Source organism: Bactrocera dorsalis, chromosome 5, assembly GCF_023373825.1.
Source record: "Bactrocera dorsalis isolate Fly_Bdor chromosome 5, ASM2337382v1, whole genome shotgun sequence".
NCBI classification, from domain to species: domain Eukaryota; kingdom Metazoa; phylum Arthropoda; class Insecta; order Diptera; family Tephritidae; genus Bactrocera; species Bactrocera dorsalis.
This window is the reverse complement of record NC_064307.1, coordinates 73,748,251-73,768,275: the sequence shown is the minus strand read 5'-3', so window position 1 is coordinate 73,768,275 and position 20,025 is coordinate 73,748,251. Positions and strand designations below refer to the sequence as shown.

General features: G+C 36.2%; 6 protein-coding genes across 17 annotated transcripts in view; 2 read left to right on the top strand and 4 right to left on the bottom strand.

Annotated features, from left to right (window-relative positions):
- Positions 1-1,449: 1,449 nt before the first annotated feature.
- On the bottom strand, positions 1,450-3,396 carry LOC105227357 (ubiquitin-conjugating enzyme E2 R2). Of its 2 annotated transcripts, none has more exons than XM_011206647.4 (3): positions 3,237-3,396; positions 2,083-2,697; positions 1,450-1,995 (listed from the first exon to the last, which is right to left on the bottom strand). In XM_011206647.4, exons 2-3 carry the CDS (start codon positions 2,629-2,631, stop codon positions 1,672-1,674), a joined length of 873 nt encoding a protein of 290 aa, XP_011204949.1. In that variant the 5' UTR covers positions 2,632-2,697; positions 3,237-3,396; the 3' UTR covers positions 1,450-1,671. The 2 variants fall into 2 exon arrangements, with proteins under 2 accessions (XP_011204949.1, XP_011204950.1); XM_011206648.4 differs by lacking the exon at positions 3,237-3,396 and adding an exon at positions 3,209-3,227.
- Positions 3,397-3,550: 154 nt separating this feature from the next.
- Positions 3,551-5,985, bottom strand: LOC105227355 (T-cell immunomodulatory protein). Its single transcript, XM_011206645.4, has 3 exons — positions 5,497-5,985; positions 4,424-5,422; positions 3,551-4,367 (listed from the first exon to the last, which is right to left on the bottom strand). The coding sequence occupies exons 1-3, from the start codon at positions 5,696-5,698 to the stop codon at positions 3,754-3,756; spliced, it is 1,815 nt and encodes a 604-aa protein (XP_011204947.2). The 5' UTR covers positions 5,699-5,985; the 3' UTR covers positions 3,551-3,753.
- Positions 5,986-6,765: 780 nt separating this feature from the next.
- Positions 6,766-9,161, top strand: LOC105227353 (probable Ufm1-specific protease 2). The gene is made up of 4 exons (XM_011206643.4): positions 6,766-6,926; positions 7,001-7,417; positions 7,480-8,076; positions 8,143-9,161. The coding sequence occupies exons 1-4, from the start codon at positions 6,888-6,890 to the stop codon at positions 8,944-8,946; spliced, it is 1,857 nt and encodes a 618-aa protein (XP_011204945.2). The 5' UTR covers positions 6,766-6,887; the 3' UTR covers positions 8,947-9,161.
- Positions 9,162-9,170: 9 nt separating this feature from the next.
- On the bottom strand, positions 9,171-10,946 carry LOC105227354 (general transcription factor IIH subunit 4). Its single transcript, XM_011206644.3, has 2 exons — positions 10,539-10,946; positions 9,171-10,486 (listed from the first exon to the last, which is right to left on the bottom strand). Exons 1-2 carry the CDS (start codon positions 10,811-10,813, stop codon positions 9,286-9,288), a joined length of 1,476 nt encoding a protein of 491 aa, XP_011204946.1. The 5' UTR covers positions 10,814-10,946; the 3' UTR covers positions 9,171-9,285.
- A 588-nt stretch (positions 10,947-11,534) lies between these two features.
- Positions 11,535-20,025, top strand: part of LOC105227434 (centrosomal protein of 135 kDa) — a 24,200-nt gene continuing 15,709 nt past the window's right edge. For all 6 annotated transcript variants that reach the window (XR_007422884.1, XM_049457853.1, XM_049457854.1 and 3 more), the window contains exons 1-10: positions 11,535-11,817; positions 11,968-12,094; positions 12,176-12,322; positions 12,386-12,621; positions 12,708-13,218; positions 13,294-13,374; positions 14,139-14,263; positions 14,319-14,860; positions 14,925-15,135; positions 15,215-15,330. Coding sequence is in view for 5 of the 6 variants with exons in the window: in XM_049457853.1 (XP_049313810.1) it covers positions 11,644-11,817; positions 11,968-12,094; positions 12,176-12,322; positions 12,386-12,621; positions 12,708-13,218; positions 13,294-13,374; positions 14,139-14,263; positions 14,319-14,860; positions 14,925-15,135; positions 15,215-15,330 (2,270 nt within the window). In the remaining variant the exon portion in view is untranslated. The remainder of the gene's footprint in view (positions 11,818-11,967; positions 12,095-12,175; positions 12,323-12,385; positions 12,622-12,707; positions 13,219-13,293; positions 13,375-14,138; positions 14,264-14,318; positions 14,861-14,924; positions 15,136-15,214; positions 15,331-20,025) is intronic.
- LOC105227352 (uncharacterized) overlaps positions 15,576-20,025 on the bottom strand; it is an 11,121-nt gene continuing 6,671 nt past the window's right edge. For 3 of the 6 annotated variants that reach the window (XM_011206641.4, XM_011206639.4, XM_011206640.4), the window contains exons 3-6: positions 17,615-18,093; positions 17,396-17,555; positions 17,157-17,334; positions 15,576-17,085 (exon numbers count right to left, since the gene is read on the bottom strand). In XM_011206641.4, the coding sequence (XP_011204943.2) occupies positions 16,322-17,085; positions 17,157-17,334; positions 17,396-17,555; positions 17,615-18,057 (1,545 nt within the window). In that variant the 5' untranslated portion in view covers positions 18,058-18,093 and the 3' untranslated portion in view covers positions 15,576-16,321. Of the gene's footprint in view, positions 17,086-17,156; positions 17,335-17,395; positions 17,556-17,614; positions 18,094-19,250; positions 19,556-20,025 lie in introns of those variants that run through there. The other 3 variants (XM_049457858.1, XM_029550655.2, XM_011206637.4) reach the window with 2 other exon arrangements.

Below are 20,025 nucleotides of genomic sequence, written 5' to 3'. Positions count from 1 at the left end.
TTGAAAATCAATTAATTATTCACTATAGTTAGTTGAAACATTGATAGTTTTGTGAGTTTTAAGTTAGGTTTAAGAAAATTGCAGATTTTTTTAACGAAATCTATAACGCCTGTTATGATATTATTAATTAATTTTTTTTAATATGTTACATTACTTAACATTTGCTTTATTGCAAAACAATTTATGTACGTTGATTTAATAAACGACGAAGAAAATTAAAACGCTTGAATTTGAAAAACGTTTTTTTTTACTAATATGTTTTACTTTGAGCCAATTTCAGTTGTTACTTGTGCATTTAATTTTAGAGAAAATGTTCCATTGCCAAATATGTTGGTCAAAAGTTTGTTTAAATTTATTTTATATAGCGTAAACATATTAAAACTGGTATTCGTATGAATACATATTACATAGAAAATTTACATACATACATATAAATGAAATTAAATAATTAATAAATAGTTCGTTGGTACATTAACGCCAGCTTTCTATTTTCTAATAATGCAGAAAATCGAAATCTTAAAGACATAAAACATTACAAATTATTACGTATGTACGCATATGAGTATAAAAATATAATAGCTCTAGAACAAAACAGTACATGTGCATATGTATATGATGAATACCAAAATAAATTTATATAAACATACTTAAAATACAAGCTATGTATTGCTGTGTCGAAATTAAACTAAGTAAAAATACGTGTATACAAGCAGTATTATACGAAAAAAATTCAATGTTTTCAAAACTGAATTGCATAAACAACACATTGTGTGTGTGTATTTTGTTAAAAGTAAATGTTAAATATTTAAAAATGTGTAAACGTGTAAACGCGTCTCAAGGGTAACAGACATATATGTATGTAATGCTGTTGTATCTGCATTCAATTATGATAACTGTACTCGTACTGGTAATAAAAAGTAACCAGCTTGTCATTTGATGGTACGTTGAAACCAGCGAGATAGCTGGAGTGAAATAACTTTTGTAAAAGGTGGTAATACATTTCTTTAACATAAACTTTTTTCGTCGTCAATTGACGTCATTATGCATAGTTTTAGTAAATGTAGTGTACGAAGCGTCGAATTTGCATTATACAATTAAAGTTTTAGTTGATATTTATAGCGCTACGTTTATGGCATTTTGTTGCTATTTCTTGTCAGTTAATTTCTGTTATTTGGCTTTAATATTTGTTATTACTCTTTACATTATTATTTTTTGTTAAGTTTGCATTTAATATTTTTATTGTTACTTTTTAGAAAAACACTTAATTGTTGCTAAACTAATCTGCACACTTCTAATTATTTCATTTATTTATTGTATATGTATGCATGTCTGTTTATTTATCATTTCATTTACAAAAAAAATATTACGGTAAATTTGCGTTATTGCTTTTTTGAAAAGTCAAATTTTTTCATTTGAATTTTTTATGTTTAGCAAAGGGATAAGTGCGCTTTCTTTTTTTTTTCATTTGTTGTTTCTTGTTTTATTATAAATATATACACTACATAAGTGCTAAATTATTCCTGAATTTTGTTGCCACATATGCGCTGCATAAAAATTTCTTGCGACCTTTCTTTAAAAAAAAAATCTCACACAATTTTATCTTTTGCCTTTTCTACCTTGATTTTACACTCCGAAGCAAAAAAATAAAACATTATTCATTTGAATGTGAGATTACGATGTCTCACCTTTACCACTGTCATCAGCAGATTCATCCGCGGTGCCATTATCTTTACGTTTCGTATTTGTGTTGTCTTCATCAAGGTCATAGTCATCGTCTTCATCATCATCGTCGGTTGGTAGATCGTCTTCAGTTTCCAAATCATAATCATCGTCAAAGAAATTTGTGTCTAGCGTCGGTTCTGTAGATGTTTTACGTGCCGGCTTAAGGCAGTAATCCTCAAGTGTCATCGGCACGACAATGCCTTCTCTTATAGCATCCGCATTAGCAGCCTGTGCTTGTTTTCGTATAATGCTTGGGTATTCGTTATCCTTTCCCTAAGAAAATAACAAATTAGTAAGCACTTCAGATTATAACCCAAGAAAAAGTATTGCATATAAAGCTATTTTGAAAAAAAAATGTACCTGCGAATCACGCCACCTCCGGTACATAACCGATGCATCAACATTAGCTGGCGAGTATGTGTTCGGCTCATTTAGCAGCGATATAACCGATAGCAATATGGTGCGCACATTTTGTGTTGGATTCCATCGTTCACAAGGGAGTTCTCCACTTTGTGGATCATCTACCGGAGGATGTAATATGGAAATACAGAGATCACCATTTTCATACACATTTGGATGCCAAACTTTTGTCAGGAAGCGTATAGATGGCGGTGAATACGGGTAATCTTGTGGAAATTTCATGTGCGCTTTGAAATATCCTCCCTGATAAAGTGTATCCGGCGGTCCAAATATTGCCACCTCCCATTCAAAGAGATTATCTTCATTAAGCAATTTTACACGGAAACCTTCTACCGGCTCTTCTTGCAGTGACTTGTATTCAAGCGCTAATGCACGTACCGCCGGTCTGCTGGGCATACTGGTGCTAGCTGCGTTTAAGATATGCGAAGTCATCGTCGTTGAGTTAGACGATCTCGTCGGATTCGATGTGGATGCTGTATTTGCGGACATTTGGGGCAGTTGATAAGGTTTCGCTTATATATTCAGTTTAAAGTTGAAATTTAAATGAGTTGTATGCTAAAAAAAATAAAAATAAAAAAATATTACAAATATATGATTTCAGTTTACGAGATTTTTTAATATAAATGCACGCATTAATGAATTTTTTTTTAACAAATTCTTTTGAGGGTCAATGCTCCATGCCTATCGTTTATTAGCCGTCATCTGTGATACGTCAAGGTGAGCATGTATCGTTAATGAGGCTAGGCACAAAGCAGTTGATTGAAACAAACGCAATCCCTTGAATCATGACTATTTTCGTACAGAGTTTCTTCTTCATCCTCGAGTTTCTTGCCACAATGTTATAAAAATGCATATATTGTTGTGATTAAATAATTCTGTTACTAACTAGGCGCTCCAGTAACGGCAAAAGTAAAAAAGCGGCCTTAAACAACAAAAAATAAAACAAATCACAAACACACATACATGCACCATGCAATCTGGAAGAATTATTTTTTACTCGACTTTTTAGCACCTCAATAGTTTTACAATCGACATTGTATATACTTATTTATAGTTTGAACATTACCGAAGTTATTAACAGTAAAAAAACTCACTTTTAAAGACTTTTCTGGTTTCGCTTTTTATGAAAATAATCTTCTTAACTATAAGTTACTGTATTTTCGTGTGAGCAATGAACAATGATTTTTTTTCGCCGATTTCACTTTGCTAAACTCAGACATGGAGTTGACAGTGTTGCCATGCCATCGCTTTTATTCGCTTGGCAGCACTGTCAAAAAAGTGTTGTATAATGCTATCTAAACAACTTATTTTTCCCTCGGGGAATTCCAAACATTTTATTTACACGGTAAAAAAAAGTACTAATACATATTTTATATATATTCCGTTTTTACTAATAAATACTATTAAGTTAGAGGTGTTAATTTAATTTATTAATGTTCCACTCAAAAAGATAATTAATAAAAATAACCAATAAAGTATTATCAATAGAGATACACAAATAAAAATCACTTTTCGCAATAAAATAGGATTTTACACTAGAAATCGAGTAAAATTAATATATATAAACATTTCAAGGAGCTAACCCGTACCGCATTTCCAATTGCCACTGATTTACATTGCATCAAAATGAAAGCGATGAGCTTCTTGCAGTTTTTCTTGTTTATCCTCACGTTTCTCTTTAATATACAAAACCAGTATAATGAGCACTATGACCAGACATGTACCACCCAACGCCACCACACTCATTAAAATCAATTTGCTGGGTGTAACGAAAAGCTGTGCTTTCCAATGCTGAGGTTCACTCACTGGCTTTGGTACAACAATAATCTGTGAGTTCGGTATAACTTGTGTCCATGTACGCGATTTGCTGCCCAAACCTACGGTCAGCGAGTCTACGAAATTGGGTGTACGTCCAAGACCGAAAATGGTGTAAGGCAATTGAAGGGCGAAATAAGCAGATTGTGGAAGTTGAACACTTGAACCTTGTTGTTGGTCACCCTCCTGTGTGGTGGTGGAGTAGGTGATACGTGGACCAGGTAAATTCGTGCCATAAGTTCGTCGCTTCCTACCTAACGGTGTTGTTTGTGTAGGATTTTTGCTATTTATAAGTCCCGTAAGAACGATAACTTTTACAAAATTTGCATCATAGTCCAGCGTGTTACGGAAGGCTAGTGGTCGATACTTTCCTTGTTTAGTTTTTTCAATGAGAATAACATCGAGGACACCTTTAAGATAAAAATATTGTATGTTGTTATAAACGTAATTTTTTAAGAATACTTACCATCTTGATAGAAATCGTAGAATGCGCCAGCGACAGTTTCATTCCCCATTGGACTTAAGCCATTCCATTTAACTTCAAAAGTTCGTTTTAGAGGTTTGTTACACATTTTGCAGGGCACATTCTCCAAAAGAAAAGTTTGCATACGCTTTGGTCCACTAATAGTATGAAGCGTTATAATCAAATCAGGATAACCATCCATATTAAAATCTCCGCTACGTGCTGTGATGGTTTTCAGGTAAACATCTGATTCAATTGACGGAACAAAGCCCCATAGTACACCTTGTGGATCCTTAAAGTTTACGTGAACATCACGGAAGCTTTTACCATCGTACACCAAAACTGTTGAGTTTGAGCAGTCCGTTTGAATGCAGACAGGTAATATAATATTCTCGACTCCCTCTAACTCAAAATCAGCAAATACCGCTTGTCCAATCATGAAATTTGACGAACCAATGATATCGATATCAATGCTGTGATTATAACTAAAATCCTCCTTTTCTTCAATACGACCGTACCATACCTCATAGCTCTTTTCGGTCTGTACTATAAGGTCAGCTGTGAAGTCGCCGTTAAAATCTAAATAGGCGTTGGCATTAGGTATACGTATTGATGCGGTAGTTTGCTCAGAACCGCTTGGTGGTGCTTGTGAGCGCTTTTCTGGAGCTTTTCGTTGAGGCTGGAATATCCAGAATGCTCGGTCACCATTTTCATCCAATCCGAAAAGATCAATGATCATATCACGATTAAAATCCAATGCCAAAGGCTCACCTTTGGTGGTTAAAATAGGATTTCCAACATTAGAGCAATTAATACCGTCAGGACCGCCCCAATTGACATGCACATTATAAATATTTTTCACTGCATTTCGTTTGGGCCGCAGCGTTACAAGTACATCCATTAAAGCATCGCCATCGAAATCTCCTGGAACTACACTAGTGATTTCATAACCATCGAAATTGCAATAGGGACCATGTCGTAAGAGAGGTTCTGTATAAGCACCTTTGAAGGAAATACATAAAATATTAATATATTCATTCAAAAAGAAACTAAATAGATGTATATAGATATGTTACCATATAGAATTTCTAAGGTACTCATTTGATCTCTTATTAAGAAGACATCAGTCAACTCATCAGAGTTGAAATCTCCAAATGCTGCAACAATGCCTTCCTTCACATCGCCAAAAACTTGCTGCGTGATATCACTGCATCTGGACAACGTAATAAACGTCAACAGTAGTGCAACTTTTACACTCTTTTCGGTATAATACTGCATTGTTTACTTTTTTTTGTTAAACTTTCAGTAATATTAGTAAAGTCTCATTGTCTGCTAATATCGATTTGCAATGATTGAAATCCAGAAAATCGTTTAGTTTTCACTTTCACTAAGAAAATTGCTTTCGCTTATTTTTCACTATGCAAATAGCATGTACTTCTTCCTTATGGCTTCTTATTGTATTTATTTTATTTACTTAAATTTATGTATGTACTTATTTTATTAATTATGAAAAATTCAGAGAATAGTGAGTCAGAAGTAATGAAAGCGAAACAAAGCAGAATATGTCAGCTGTCTGAAGGTGCAGAGTTGCTTTCTTATTGGTTTAAAATTAACACTTTTGTTAAATTTTTTAACAAATTAATATATATAAATATATAAAATATATATATATATTATGTATATAATATATATAGAGATATATATAGAGATATAGATTAACTTCTATACAATTTCGTTTCCAGTTGTTATTATGGAAAATGTGTGTACGGATAATGGATCAAACCACTACGGTTTCGTATATAAATGTTATAAGATTGGGCAAATGTTCAGCAGTTCGGCTTTCCGGAAACATGCATCAATTTTCGTGGGAAATGTCTTAAAATTCTTATTTTTAATTCTACTTTACGAATATGTACGGCGCATGCCTTTAAAAACAATATTTTTTTTGTTTTAATGAAAAAATATCGTATTTCCAAAGTTAGAAATTTAATTTCACACTTAACACGTCTGTAGATGTTAAAAATATATTTTACACCAATTATTTACACGTAATTACTTATGTTACTTAATTACTAGTTTATCTATAAAAGCAATTGGTTTTTATGTTTTTTTTTTATAAAAAAATATAAAAGATTGCATAAAATGCAGATAACAAGAATACAATAACTGGACAAGAATTGTAGAATTGGTTCCAAAATAGTTATTAAGATAATGTTTAAAGTTATTATTTCACTTTCTTGGCTTATTATTTGTTTATTGAACTCTGCTTATATATCGGTTTTGTTTTGACCATGTCGAAGGTAAACTTGGCAGCACAACGGATAACTCAGCTGTCATTGTTCTCTATTCTTTTTAATGTCATTCTTCTCACTGCCCAACAATTTACGGTCAAAATTTGCCAACACATACCATTTTGTACCTGTAAATTGTGAATTTTTCAAGGGAAACGTGCAAATAAACACTTAAAATGTTGCCGAAACTTAAAATATCAGCATTTCTGTTAAAGGTAAGTGGTTTGCAAATATTTTGAGTTCCCCTGATGTCTTTGAAGATTATGAAGCATAACTCTAATTACCCTAGCGTCTCGAGCGCATCAAACAGCAATGCAGTGGCTGCCTCTTCGGAGTGCTTTATGGAGAAGGCACATTGTTACTTATGGGGTTTAATGTTGAGTCCACCATTGGGCATCTGAATTACGAACAAATTCAGTTCAAATTTCCTGCAGAATTAGACTTGTGTGGGTTGGTAAAATTTGGGGACTGCACCGATGCTGAGGCACATATAAATGATATCTTAAAGGACGTAGATATTACGGATAATCCAATATTATTGCAGTGCGAGTTGGGCACACTTGTAGGAATGCGGGCATCTGTTTTTATACACAGTAAATTTGAAGAGGTGCCTTATGAAGTTATGGAAGCAGAACAATTGTATCGTGATTTTTGCTTCACAAAACTAAAATGTAGCCTGGAGCTATATACACATCAAACAGTGGAGGTAGGGCCATGTTGTGTGCCATTGTATATATTTTATGTTTACCATTTTTTTTTTATTTATAGGCGGTGCGAAGAGAAATGCATACGCTACGTAAATTGGTCTCCGGTGGCAGTTTAGCTTTTTGTTTAGAATCCACTAAAATATATGTAACAAGCGGGGGAGCTCAAGGGCAGGGTATAACAAATGAATCGCTAATTAATAATGTTTTAAATGCAGTAAGTAAAGCTATTAGCAGTGCAGATGAAAATCATGAGAATGTCGAAAAAGGTGGCAAAAAGAAAGTGCAAAGTTCGAGTGTGTCATTAGCGAACGTATTTGGAGCACTGGGTTGCGCATATGATATACTACGAATTAATGTGCTACGGTGTAAAACACGAGAGCGCAATGCAATCGATAGTACGGGCGGCAGTAACCAAGCGGCACCACCAGCAGTTGCGATGTGTGTCAAACGAGAAGAGGAAAAAGTATGTATGCCGTTGGAGGTAGAAGCGATGGCGATGCTTTGCAAAAGCACCAGAGTAAGTCGATTGTACGACATACTTATCGAAAGCATATGTCGCTCATTGCGACTATTCGAACAAAGCATGGTAGAGCGTTTAGAGAATTCCACTGAAACACCACAGTTGCTTAGACCTTCTGGCTACCACTTCTTTCCCCAGGTTTGTAATACAATTACTTTTACAACTTTTCTCATGAAATTTGAAATCAATTGTATATATTTCTAGGAATTTGGTCATTTCTTGTCGTGTTCGTACTTGGATGGGGTATCGGATGATGAAACTAGTGTACAGGATAAACGCAAGAAACTACATCGGCATTTTGGATTACCGGTCACACGACCATATTTTCGACGAGCCAACCACTGTCTTTTCTATGATGAACTTAGTACTCCATCGCCATTGGTAAACACACATATAGGTTTGCGACCTAGTGGCATTACCGACGGTAGACAATACCTTGTGCAGGGAAACTACCATTACTATCATTATTTGCAGCAGCAAATGCAAGATAAAGGTTGGGGATGTGCGTATCGATCATTGCAGACGATTTGTTCATGGTTTCTGCTGCAAGGTTATACAGAAAAACCGGTACCAACGCATCGCGAAATTCAAAAATATTTAGTAAATATAGGCGATAAGCAACCCAGTTTCGTCGGATCAACACAATGGATAGGTTCTACGGAAGTCAGCATGTGCCTTCAAGGATTTCTTAACGTTGACTCAAGAATACAACACGTAACTTCTGGCGCCGAAGTAGCTAATCTTGCTTCTGATTTGGCCATGCATTTTCAAACGCAAGGTACACCTATTATGATTGGTGGTGGAGTATTGGCACACACTATAATCGGCATCGATTACTGCTCGCAAACGGGGAAAGTGAAGTTTTTGATATTAGATCCGCATTATACAGGCGCAGACGATTTACACACGATACAGACGAAGGGTTGGTGTGGCTGGAAGGGTGGTGACTTTTGGGATAAGAAAAGCTACTACAATCTGTGTATGCCACAGCGACCGATTATATTTTAAAATTACCAGTGCGATGATTGCGAATGTTTTCAAAAGTTATTGTTTACTCATTTTTTACGCGTAAAGATTTGTTTCAAGGTTAGTTTGTTACCATTTGCATTTTTATTTTCGTTTGTTTTGTTAATTTGCTTTGCATGTAAAATTAGCAAATTGTATGTTTGGCAATATGTCTTATTTTTTTATAATAGAAAAAAATATATTCAAACAAGCCAGTACGAGCAGCATTTGTAATATTAAGCACTCATGTACGTATTTTTATTAAACATTATTTACTATACATATAAAAACTTTCAAAATACGTAAACGTAGAGGATGTTCTTTACTTAGCTTAGTAAAAAATTATCCGCCACTCTTTGAATATCGTTTCCAGAAGCGTTTTACATCATCATGTCCATTTTTGGTGACAACCATTGTGCGCGTACGCTCATTCATGTGTACCAGCACATTAATGGATTGGGCATAGTCACGCAGTGTTACAAAGTCGGCTTGAGATAAGAATTGGTTATAAACCACACCTTCTGTATAGGTGAAACGATTACGTTCAAGTTCCCACAATTTTATTTGGTCCACAACGGTTGGTGGTAGTGGAGATTTTGATTTAATTGCCGACTCAGTTAATTTCATGTTCGGATGAGAATACTGTTCCAAATAACTAACTATTTGATCTGCAGTGATACCGCCGCGTAGAGCTTGGCGCACGGAGTCGCGTGTGAGTACACCGACCACTAAATTTGGGAAGCGATATAGAAGTTCAGTAAACAGGCCTAGAACGGCTACTTGGAGCGGGGAGTCTGTGTAAGCATATACACGGTAATTTGTTTCTACCACAATATAACCACTCTCCTGCGCTTTGTCATCCTCAGCTATTACTGCTGGTACAGCTGCGTGTTTGTTAGTTACGTTTAGTGCCAGCCGCGTTGGATAGAAACGTCCCTCTTTACGTTTACGTTGAAATACAAGTCCAAATTCTCGTAAATGTTGCAGAAAGGTTAGCATTTTTGGACTCATACCTTCCGAACTGTAGTCTCGCCCTAATGTGGAGAAACTCAATTGAAATAACATTGAAAGACAATCGGGCAATGAGAGGCCACGTTCTTCGCAGGTGTCCAGGTATTGCAACATAAAGTGCCATACCTGTGATTGTGTGTCAAGTAGCAAAAATTGAAATCCTTGGCGTGTAATAGTAATGCCATCACGTTCATCGCGCTTCATGAGATTAGCATGTAAGAGTATACGTACTGCATCCGGACTAATACCTTCACTGTCTTGCGCCTTGTTTGAACTGCCAGTGCCTACCATATAATGAAGGACACAACGCCATCGTGCCATGGCGTAAGTATCTAGAAAGGCGATATCACGTGGTTTTGAATCTTTCTCCAGCGTATGGGACATTGACCATGGTTTACCCCCACCCAGCAAAGCTATTTTCAAATTCTTTTTGAAAGTTGGACAAAGTTCCCAGGCTGATAATCCACCAGGAATAGCAGTTACTCGCCAAACGTTGAGTTCTGTAAGACATGCTGTAGATGCCGCTTGCTCCCTGCAAAATTAATATGTAATTAAATACCCCCAAAAGGAACTAAGTTACAAACTTTGCGTAATGCTGTGAACCCCAAGATGCGACCACGGCCTGGGGCACTGGCTGTTCCACAAAAAGTATACGTATTACAAATTGCCGTGCGATTTCTGGAAGTTCCCTGTAAACGGCTAAGCAAATTGTAGGGTAATTATACAGTTTCTCCAATGTTTCTGCCGTTCTCGTGCGCAAATATTCCTGCAAATCCATACACTGTAAATTGGCCGGCTTTGGTATAAGTGCATAAGTGGATGTGGTGGGACCAGAACGACCAGCTTTTGCATCCGACATTTTGATAAAAACTTTATTTTTTATTTACCAAGAAGGAAACAAAATTTAGCCGGTTAACTTTTATCTTGTGCCCAATAACAACTTTTGATATAAAACAGTGGAAAAATAAACTCAAGCTTCTTCCTTTATTACTATTCACAATGAGAAAACAAATTTCTCAGATCTGCATATTGGAGAATGTTTTGTACATCTTTGTTATCATGTTTTAAAACAATCTATAAAAATGTTCTAATTTTTTATTTACATTTATAATTTTAATTATATTTTTAATGTTTTTAACTTCCAACTAAACTGTTTACAATAGTACGGGGTTTTCCAATAGGGATGATACGATTTTTAAGTGTCATTTCGGACATTTATAATACGTCATGGTACGTAATTTTATTTCATTGAGTTCAGTAATATTTGCAATTTCATTATTAAATAATCAAAAACAACGTTTACAAATTATTTGTTATCAAAATAATCGTTCTCCAATTGCAATTTTTCGTGCGCTTTCAAGACTTTCGACTTGATTTTGTAGTCGAAAATAGGGTTCATCGAATTCGTTTCTGAAAAGAAGTCTTGGAGGCCATTTGAATGATGTTATGTTCTTATGAACTTAATTCTATCGATTGTACTACACATTAAATAGAAAAAAAATTAAATTTGCTTAACAATTAGTATTTTTTAATGTGTAAGAAATCATATCACTCTTATTGGAAACTGTTAACAATACAGTTCACAATAGTTTTTGACATTTATTGTTGAGCGCGCCTAAATTAATTTTGTCGGCTTGGTTTTTGAATGTTAACATTAAATGTTATGAATATTTTATATTAAAGAAAAATATGAGTGCAAGCGATGGTGTATTTAACAATTTACGACAAAAACTTGATGTGCTGGGATACACACAGACTTTGCCCTTGGCTGGTATACCCTTGGTTGCAGCGCTTTTTGAGGATTTGGTTAAATCGACGGAGAGTCTAAGAGATGCAAAGAAAAAAATTGTCGACCTGTTGGAGGTAAGGTGTAAAATAATTTTTTGTTTTTCAAAGTATATCTGTAGAATACTATTCAATATTCAGTTGTGACCGTAAGCCGTTGCCATGGTCAAAAATATAAGTATTTTGTGCGATGCCAAAACATATGATATCATTTTTTTCTCGTTGTAGGAAAAGTCTTGTTGGGAATTAGGTGTAGAACCATATAAGTGTGACAATTCACGTCTCTTGGCTGAATGTAATCAGCTGCATCAACAAAATTTAAAGGATCGAGAAGATTATGAGCAACGAAATTTTGGTAAGTTTGTTAAGTTATTATGCTAAATTAAAAATAACTTGTTAATTTGAATATACATATGTACATATATACATATGACAGAATTAGGTCAGAAAATCCGTAATCTAGTTACGGACAAATTTCACCTAGAAGAGCAATGTCAGCAGCTACAGCAACAACTGTCTTCACTCTTAGCCAAACATCAGAGCGTAGTAACTGGGCCAAATATGAAAAATGTTAAAGACAAAGGTAAATTATCTTTTATTCTTAAAACAAAAGAAATAAAATCAAGAAATATATATGATTTCGCAGGAAAAAAGCCGTTTGTAAGTACGGTGCGATCAGGTGAACGTATTCCACCACTTTTGGAATCTGGCGGTAATATACGTTGCACCAAATGTACCAGCCAAACTACTCGTCCACATGCGCCAGATAGTGCAAACGTTGGAGTTGCCAAAATGCCTAGTGTAGCGTTAAAAAATGAAATAGACAGATTGGAAGATAGGGTAAAGAATTTAACGGACCAACTCGAGTTCTATAAGCGGAAGGTAAATATATTTCTTCTTCATTGGCGTATATACATATGTATATTTGTTGAAACTTATTTCTAATGCAATTTTTTTTTAAATCTAAGATTGAATCCCGCGATCGAGAAATTCGCCGTTTGAACGAGTTGCTCACAGGTGGTCGTCCGCCTGCTGCTCTAGCAAAAGATTGCTGTTTTAAAGATGTACGCGGTATGTCTGAAGATATTGAAAACTTACAACGAGAGAAGACTGAGAGTTTAAATAAGATACGCGTGTATCAAGAACAAATGCATGAAGCAATGGAAAGAGCGCTTTCACTGGAAACTCATAATAAACAACTGCAACATGATCTTGATGAACTAAAGGTAGCAGCTTTGGCAGTAGAAACACAAGCAAATAGCGAAATAGCGCAACGTGAACAAGAGTTGGAAGATTTACAAAATGAGTTGAAGAAATTGCGTAATAGACCAGAGAAAGGTGATAATAGGACACAAATTGGACGCAGGGCTGGAGGGGCTGGTGATGGTGTAAACAACTCTAATGACTCGTCAGCAGTGGCCGCCTTAAATGCTGATAAACGTCGTCTAAATGAACGTATTAATGAACTTACACAAAGGGGTTGGTATTTCATACAATCTTCTTTATTACTTTTATTATAATATATATATTATTATGTTTTGATATATCTTTCAGATGCTGAGCTAAAATCTGAAAATGAGCGCTTGCAAAAAAAATTGTCAAAACTGAAAGGCAAAATACATGGCATGCAAAAAGGTATAAAGTAATATATTAATTTAATTTAGTTAATTTTAGTAATTTCAATACTAGAACTAACGGATTTATCATTAGCCATATCCACAATCTTTGTTTACATCTTATGGGTTCAATGATCACTTTGTTTACATTTATCCAAGTCCAAAACCTTTGTTTACGTTTAGTCAATAACCTTTGTTTTCATTTGAGGTCACTGACCCTTTTGTTTACATTTTATGGTGTCGATGACCCCCTTGTTTACATATTGTCGAGGTCAATGACCCTTTTGTTTACATTTTGCCGAGTTAATGACCCCTTTGTTTACATTTAAGGTCAATGAACTTTTTGTTTACATTTAGCCAAGTCCACAACCTTTGTTTACTTTTAGCCAAGTCAACAACCTTTGTTTACATTTCGGGTCACTGAATCTTTTGTTAACATTTTATTGGGTCAATGACACTTTTGTTTACATTCTATGGGGTCATTGACGCGTTTGTTTACATTTAGCCAAGTCTACAACCTTTATTTACATTTGAGGTCACTGACCTTTTTGTTTACATTTTATGGGGTCAATGACCCCTTTGTTTACATTTAGCCAAGTCAACAACCTTTGTTTACTTTTGGGGTCACTTACCCTTTTGTTAACATTTTATGGGGTTGAGATAAATAATGTAATATAGTCCTTGTTGTTATTGGGAGAGTATTAAATTGGAATTTTTATTATCGAAAACACAAAATGGGATATTATGTAATTATGATAAGCATTAACTATTCTCCTTCCATAGAGCTTCAAGATAATGTTCAACAAAAAGAACAACGCACCGATGAAGAAAAAATAAGAATCAAGTCTGAACGTGACTTTTTCCAAAAAGAATATTTGCGCCTTATTAGCAAAGCCGGATCGGAAAAGGTACACCAAAAGTAATTTATTTTAAAATAGTCTGAAATTTGTATGTTATCTGCAGGAAGTTGAGTTTCTGCAGTCTCAAATCAAATCAAAAGATGACGAGCTACGTCTTCTGCGCGCAGAGCTTTGTCTGCGCCAACAAGAACGCCTAATGCCAACAGTAAACACAGCCAATGCAGCTACAGCCACTGCCACTGCAGCGTCGCTGGCAAGCGCACGTTCAAATCATTCCGCTAAGTCAACGATCAGCGCTGCCAGTAGTGATTGCGTACAGGCCGTAGTTCTGCGCGCGGAACGTGAGCGTGATTGCGCACGCGCCGAGTTAGAACGTGTGCGCTGTGAACGTGATACGTTGCGTGAGAAACATGTTTCCCTGCTGCAAACACAATCGTTGGAAACGCAGAAGTCACAAACACATATCGGTGAGCTGAATGCGCGCTTACGACAGTTGGAGCGCGAGAATCGTGAGTTGAGTACCGCGCGAGTGCCACATGAAACACACATTGCATTGCTCAAAGAAGAGATAGATGAGCTCAAGCGGCAGATTTTCGTTTTGCAAGAGGAAAATACGAAATTGCGCACACGCAACAGTCAATTTAAGTAAGCATTTGGATATTTGTTACAGATACTTAAATTTAAATTTTGTTATCCTCTTTTCTTTTAGAATTTTGAACGAGCAAACCGAACGCACACTGCAAGAGTATCAAAGTAAACTTACCATAGCCGAACGGCAGCTGCAAACGGCTGATACGCGTTTAAATGATTTAGACTCGAATCGTGAGGTCACACATCGTGAAGCTGCACAGCTGCGCAACGAAGTTGCAGCACTGAAGAAGACCTATGTCTCGCTGGAAAGTGAGAAAGATAAAATATTGGTATGTTCTGCTGCGTAATTTGCGATATTTTTTATAATATATTTTTATTTTTTTTTTTTATTTTTATATATGTATGTAGACGCAATTAGATGCTAAAACGGAGCGTGCTTATCAATTGGAATTTGAGCTCAAGCTTTGCAAAGAGAAACGTTTGGCGTTGGAAAAAGAGGTCAAGGAGTTGGAGGAGAAATTAAGGTAAGTGGTCTAGAATTGAAAAAAACGGTGTAAAGACTAGGAATTTTTAATATTGTGATGTGCCTATCGACATCTAATAGCACAAATTGTTCTGATCAGATCTTCTGATAGAGCCAGCTTCCCCTGAAGTCCTAAGCACTGGCCAGATACTTATAGAGCCAGCTGGCAATCAGTTCCCCCTGAGCTGACCTCGTGACTGTTAAATCAAATAACATCCACTTTTATTTCATATATTTTATTTCATTCATTTGATTTCAAATGGCACACAGAAATCTCAAACACACACTAACAATGTTGCTTTACTTAAGCTAATAGTTATTTTTTCGAATTAATTATAATTTCTTAACGAATTTAAGTTTTTAATGTTTACATTAAATTTTCGTTTTAATTTACAATTAATTTAATACAATATTTTATGCCTTCTAATATGTTTGATTTATCCGTGCTATCCGAAAATTTCTAAAAACCATCTAAAAATATGAAGAGAATCGAAATATATTTATAACAGTAAATTCATATAAATATACATAATATGTACGTAATAATTAGCGATTATGAAGGCAAACATGCGGGCATGCTGAGGAACAGACGCAGGCACAGAGAGTAGTTGTAGATATGTTGGCAAGAGAGCAGGATAGTTGAGCAGAGGTTGGCATGCACCAAAGAGTCACATTTATAGTTCAGGGCGTTGTACATATTGAAAGATTTAAATATATACATATGGATATTGACATATATACAATATACGAGTGTATAGAACCCAAATAAGTGCTGAATAGCTGAATAGAATATCTATTTACATAGTAACACAGTTTTTTTTATAATTTGAAAAAATTACAATAGAAGAGCTGAAAGTTTATCAAAATGTTTATACAAAGAATTTAAAAAAGATTGGATGCAGCAGAGCTTACAGTATTCAGTTTGGCTTAAATTTAATATATTTACATACATACATACATACTTAGGCAAGCAAACGCTGACTTTGTTAGTTTTAAAATTGAAAGTTGGGAAAATTAGAATTTGTATTGAATTTCGAATTTTCACGTTGCTTATTCAAATACCTCGCTAATCCCACCGTGGGCGCATTGCAGCGTGTTATGCGCGCACGTGGTAAATTTTGCTCATCCTCGCCAGCATCCTCGGCGAGCGTATAGCCGGGCCGACAGACACATTTCGCCTTCGTATCTAAAAAGCGTTGCGTTTGCGGGCCGAGTGTATGTGTTTTGATCGGCTCCAACCATTGGCCCGGTCCGCATGGTCCTCTCGTATATAATTTATAACAATTACCATTCAGCTCTACCATACCCGGTGTCGATTCGCACGTATTTTCATCTTCTGTACCTCCATTATCGATATTCGAACATTGTTGATCGAGATTCCAAATGACGCCGGAGCAACCGCAAATGCCGTTGTATGAAATGCCATCGACTGAGGGTCGGGACGTGAAGTCGAATACAACCACTTGATGCAATGAGCACGGACCTTGTGAGCCAATGCGATAGCATGTATTCTCCTCGGGAAAATACAGACGACTTTTGCCGCAAAAGTTGCGCACACAATTGGTTGCATTAATTAGAAATTCGTTGGGCCCACATGGTCCCCTTGTGTAGAGGCGGTAGCACAGTCCATCATTCCAGGGCACATAGCCGTCCTTGCACTGACACTGTGCGCGGGGTATGTCTGTCGCTGTGTTGGCGGCCGTGAAATTGTCTGGCAGATTGAAGATATGGCCCGGCGGACAGGGCCCTGGTGTGTCTGCAATTGTGAAACGCGGATATTTAGCGACTGCAAAAAACACAAATAGACAAAATGATTTGTAATTATACTCAATTCGTAGCACATTTGATGATCCTCGTTGTAGTGTGGTAAATGCCGATGGCAATCACAACGTCCACCAGGCAGAAAGAGCTCACCGGGTGTTGAGCAAGGACCTTTGGTATAATGCTCATGACACGTCTCTTCGGGATCGTAAAAATAATCGCGCAGTGCACCTTCGGGTTCACACTAAAAACAAATTCGACGAACAGTCATATATTCTGGACTATTTAATTTCTTTTTTACATACCTTACATTCGCCCAGTCCATCTTCATTCAAAACCAGCAGCTTGCCTTTAACACAAGGTCCTTTCGTGTACTGCGCATAGCATCTGCCATCTTTCGGCCAAAAAATCATGCCCATCGGGCATTGCTTGGCCATTTTACAGCTGCCCCAACGATTGCTGGACCTGTCAGTTGTAGAAAAAAAGAAGGCTCAAACAATGCCCATCCAATATGAAAAACTCACCTTCGTCCGCCACTGATTGCCGCGCGTTCTTCCGGCAATGGCGCAAAGTATGCACTATGTTCGCATGGACCACGCTTAAATATCTCATGACATTTATTCGTCTCCGCACTTAGCGCAGTGCCTGGCGGACAGCGGCATTCAGCTGCTGGTGCATTAAGGCGCGCCGATTTCGTTTTACCCACATTCGGCGCTGGGCTCAGTTCCATCGTCTCCGGGCACGGGTAGCCGATTGTGAAGATTTTAAAGCACTGTTTAAGCGGCGGCCAGTAGAGCAATTGCCAACCGCCGGGCATGCTGGCGCAGGGATTCTTTTCTGGATCGCTCCAAGGCGGTGGCACAATCGCCGCTTGTGTAGTTTTACTAAGCAGTAATGTGAGAAAAGCAATTAGGCTGAGACCAGAGTGTAGGATCGTCCAACAGAGTAGTAGCTTCCGGCGTTTCATTTTGAGATTCTGTGTTTTTTTGAGGGTGTTTATATGCTGAAAGGAATAAAACGAAAATAATTAAATATGATTTAAGGAAAAGGAATGGATCTTTCCAATAAATGCAGGATTTAAGGGACCTTTGTTTTAAGAGGACTTCTTGGAAGGCTTCGAGTACCGAGGACGCCTTGCAAAATTTCTAATCTTGAGGCCGTTAAAATTGTTTTCGAACTTCCCTGTACGAAAATCGTTTCTTAAGCTTCTACAATTATAATCATTGTGGAAAGTGACAAATTCAACTGCTTTTCGAAGAAAAATGGGGAAATGGATGACTTTACTCCATAGACCCGAACCGAATGTAGCGTTATTTCGTTCCGCGTAGAGCAGATACCGTCTATCTGTCTATTTCTTGTTGAAACTTCGTTTCCTCCAACCCTCCCCTATCGAATTCGAACTTTTTTTCGTCAAAAATTCAGAAATTTATCGTTTCTTGCCTTTAATGTGGGTCAATATCAAAAATGGATGTGGAGAAAATGTGAAGTGTGTCGTTTATGTCATAAACATGGACATGTATATGAGGTCTTGCCTTAGAAAATCAAATATTTAAATTTATTTATAAATAATTTTTGGAATTTTGTACAGTTTTGCCTCTAAATGTCCACACGAGAATTAAAACTTATATGCGCATGCGCATGAATTCACAGATATTTTTTTTTATAGTAAATAAATATTGACGTCAGTATATTTACGCATCGCGCCAGATCACGCTTGACCGGTCGTTAGCCATGACCTAAAATGCTGTTGGTTGCCAAAAAAAAAAAAATAGATGAATGATAAGAGGATGGCAATAAAGAGCACAAGCCGGTAATAATAATTGGGCTAAAATGTTATGCAGACGTCTGGTCGAAAAAATTTTCAATCACAGTGGTTTGGAGTGTGAGAAAAAGTGAAATATTATTTATATGCACAAATTCAGTATTTTGTGCGCATTTTTGATTAAATTTTTTGTTGAGTAAATAGCATAAAGGGTGTTTTTGGAAAATTTAAAAAAAATCACAACTGTATTTGCCGTTTGTTCAATTCTTAGTAACCTCCATTAATCGAATGTAACAACCAGTCATTTCGGTTGGTTTATAAAACACCTATGAGAATCTTGGGTGATATACCAAAACATATGATTCTTAGTGTTTGAGGTCTTACTAGGTCTTACTTACTTACGAGTTGCAAATTAATCAGGCAGTGCAGAGCTTTGAAACGTGTTTTGGCGGAAAACTTTCGGATCCGAAAAGCTTTCATTTATTCCGACTTGCTCCACTGAACTAGGTTTTTGTCGTTGTTACGTTCGTATTTCTCATTTATTTCAGTCAAAAAGCTGGAGAGTCACCTTTCGTATATAAAATTAGAAGCATAATAAATGGACTTTAATATTTTTATGCCTTAAAAGTAGTAATTGTCAGCAAGAATAATTCTATATTGTTTTTTTTGCGGCTGATTTTGCTTTTGTTGTTGGTCGAATTCTCTCGATTCCTCAGGTTATATACATATATTTTTTGTTGATAGGAGATATTTTCCTTTCGTTAGATCCAATCGCTTCGTTTTTAGTACACCTATAAGTAAGAAAATTGGTTTAGGTCTTTGCTACATCCAATACTTGAACCCCGAAGTGTTGTTATACGACTCTATCATGAATTAGACACCTGTTGAACGAGTAAGCATGATTGAAATTCTCAACTGTTGCTCTCTAAATTATTTAGGCCATAACAATTGCTCTCCAAGTCTCTTGAAGTTCCTCGAAATACTCTCTCAATTTTGAAGAAGCACTGTTGCAGTTATTACACTTTAAATTGTCTCAAAATTTAATATTCTAAGGCGAAATTTCACTAAATTTTTTGTTGTTTTAAATTTTTATTGCTCTCAAAAGTCAGATGCTAATTTATTCAGAAGTCAAACAAAACCACAGTAAAAGAGATAGCGCAACAGCTGGGCCGA

Coding starts and splice junctions, on each gene's coding strand:
- LOC105227354 (XM_011206644.3), bottom strand. CDS start 10,813: ATGTCGGATGCAAAAGCTGGTCGTTCTGGTCCCACCACATCCACTTAT. Junction 10,487..10,538: donor GGTTCACAGCATTACGCAAA/GTTTGTAACTTA, acceptor TTAATTTTGCAG/GGAGCAAGCGGCATCTACAG.
- LOC105227355 (XM_011206645.4), bottom strand. CDS start 5,698: ATGCAGTATTATACCGAAAAGAGTGTAAAAGTTGCACTACTGTTGACG. Junction 5,423..5,496: donor TACCTTAGAAATTCTATATG/GTAACATATCTA, acceptor TTTCCTTCAAAG/GTGCTTATACAGAACCTCTC. Junction 4,368..4,423: donor CTACGATTTCTATCAAGATG/GTAAGTATTCTT, acceptor TTTATCTTAAAG/GTGTCCTCGATGTTATTCTC.
- LOC105227353 (XM_011206643.4), top strand. CDS start 6,888: ATGTTGCCGAAACTTAAAATATCAGCATTTCTGTTAAAG. Junction 6,927..7,000: donor TATCAGCATTTCTGTTAAAG/GTAAGTGGTTTG, acceptor TAATTACCCTAG/CGTCTCGAGCGCATCAAACA. Junction 8,077..8,142: donor GCTACCACTTCTTTCCCCAG/GTTTGTAATACA, acceptor ATATATTTCTAG/GAATTTGGTCATTTCTTGTC.
- LOC105227357 (XM_011206647.4), bottom strand. CDS start 2,631: ATGTCCGCAAATACAGCATCCACATCGAATCCGACGAGATCGTCTAAC. Junction 1,996..2,082: donor GGAGGTGGCGTGATTCGCAG/GTACATTTTTTT, acceptor TTATTTTCTTAG/GGAAAGGATAACGAATACCC.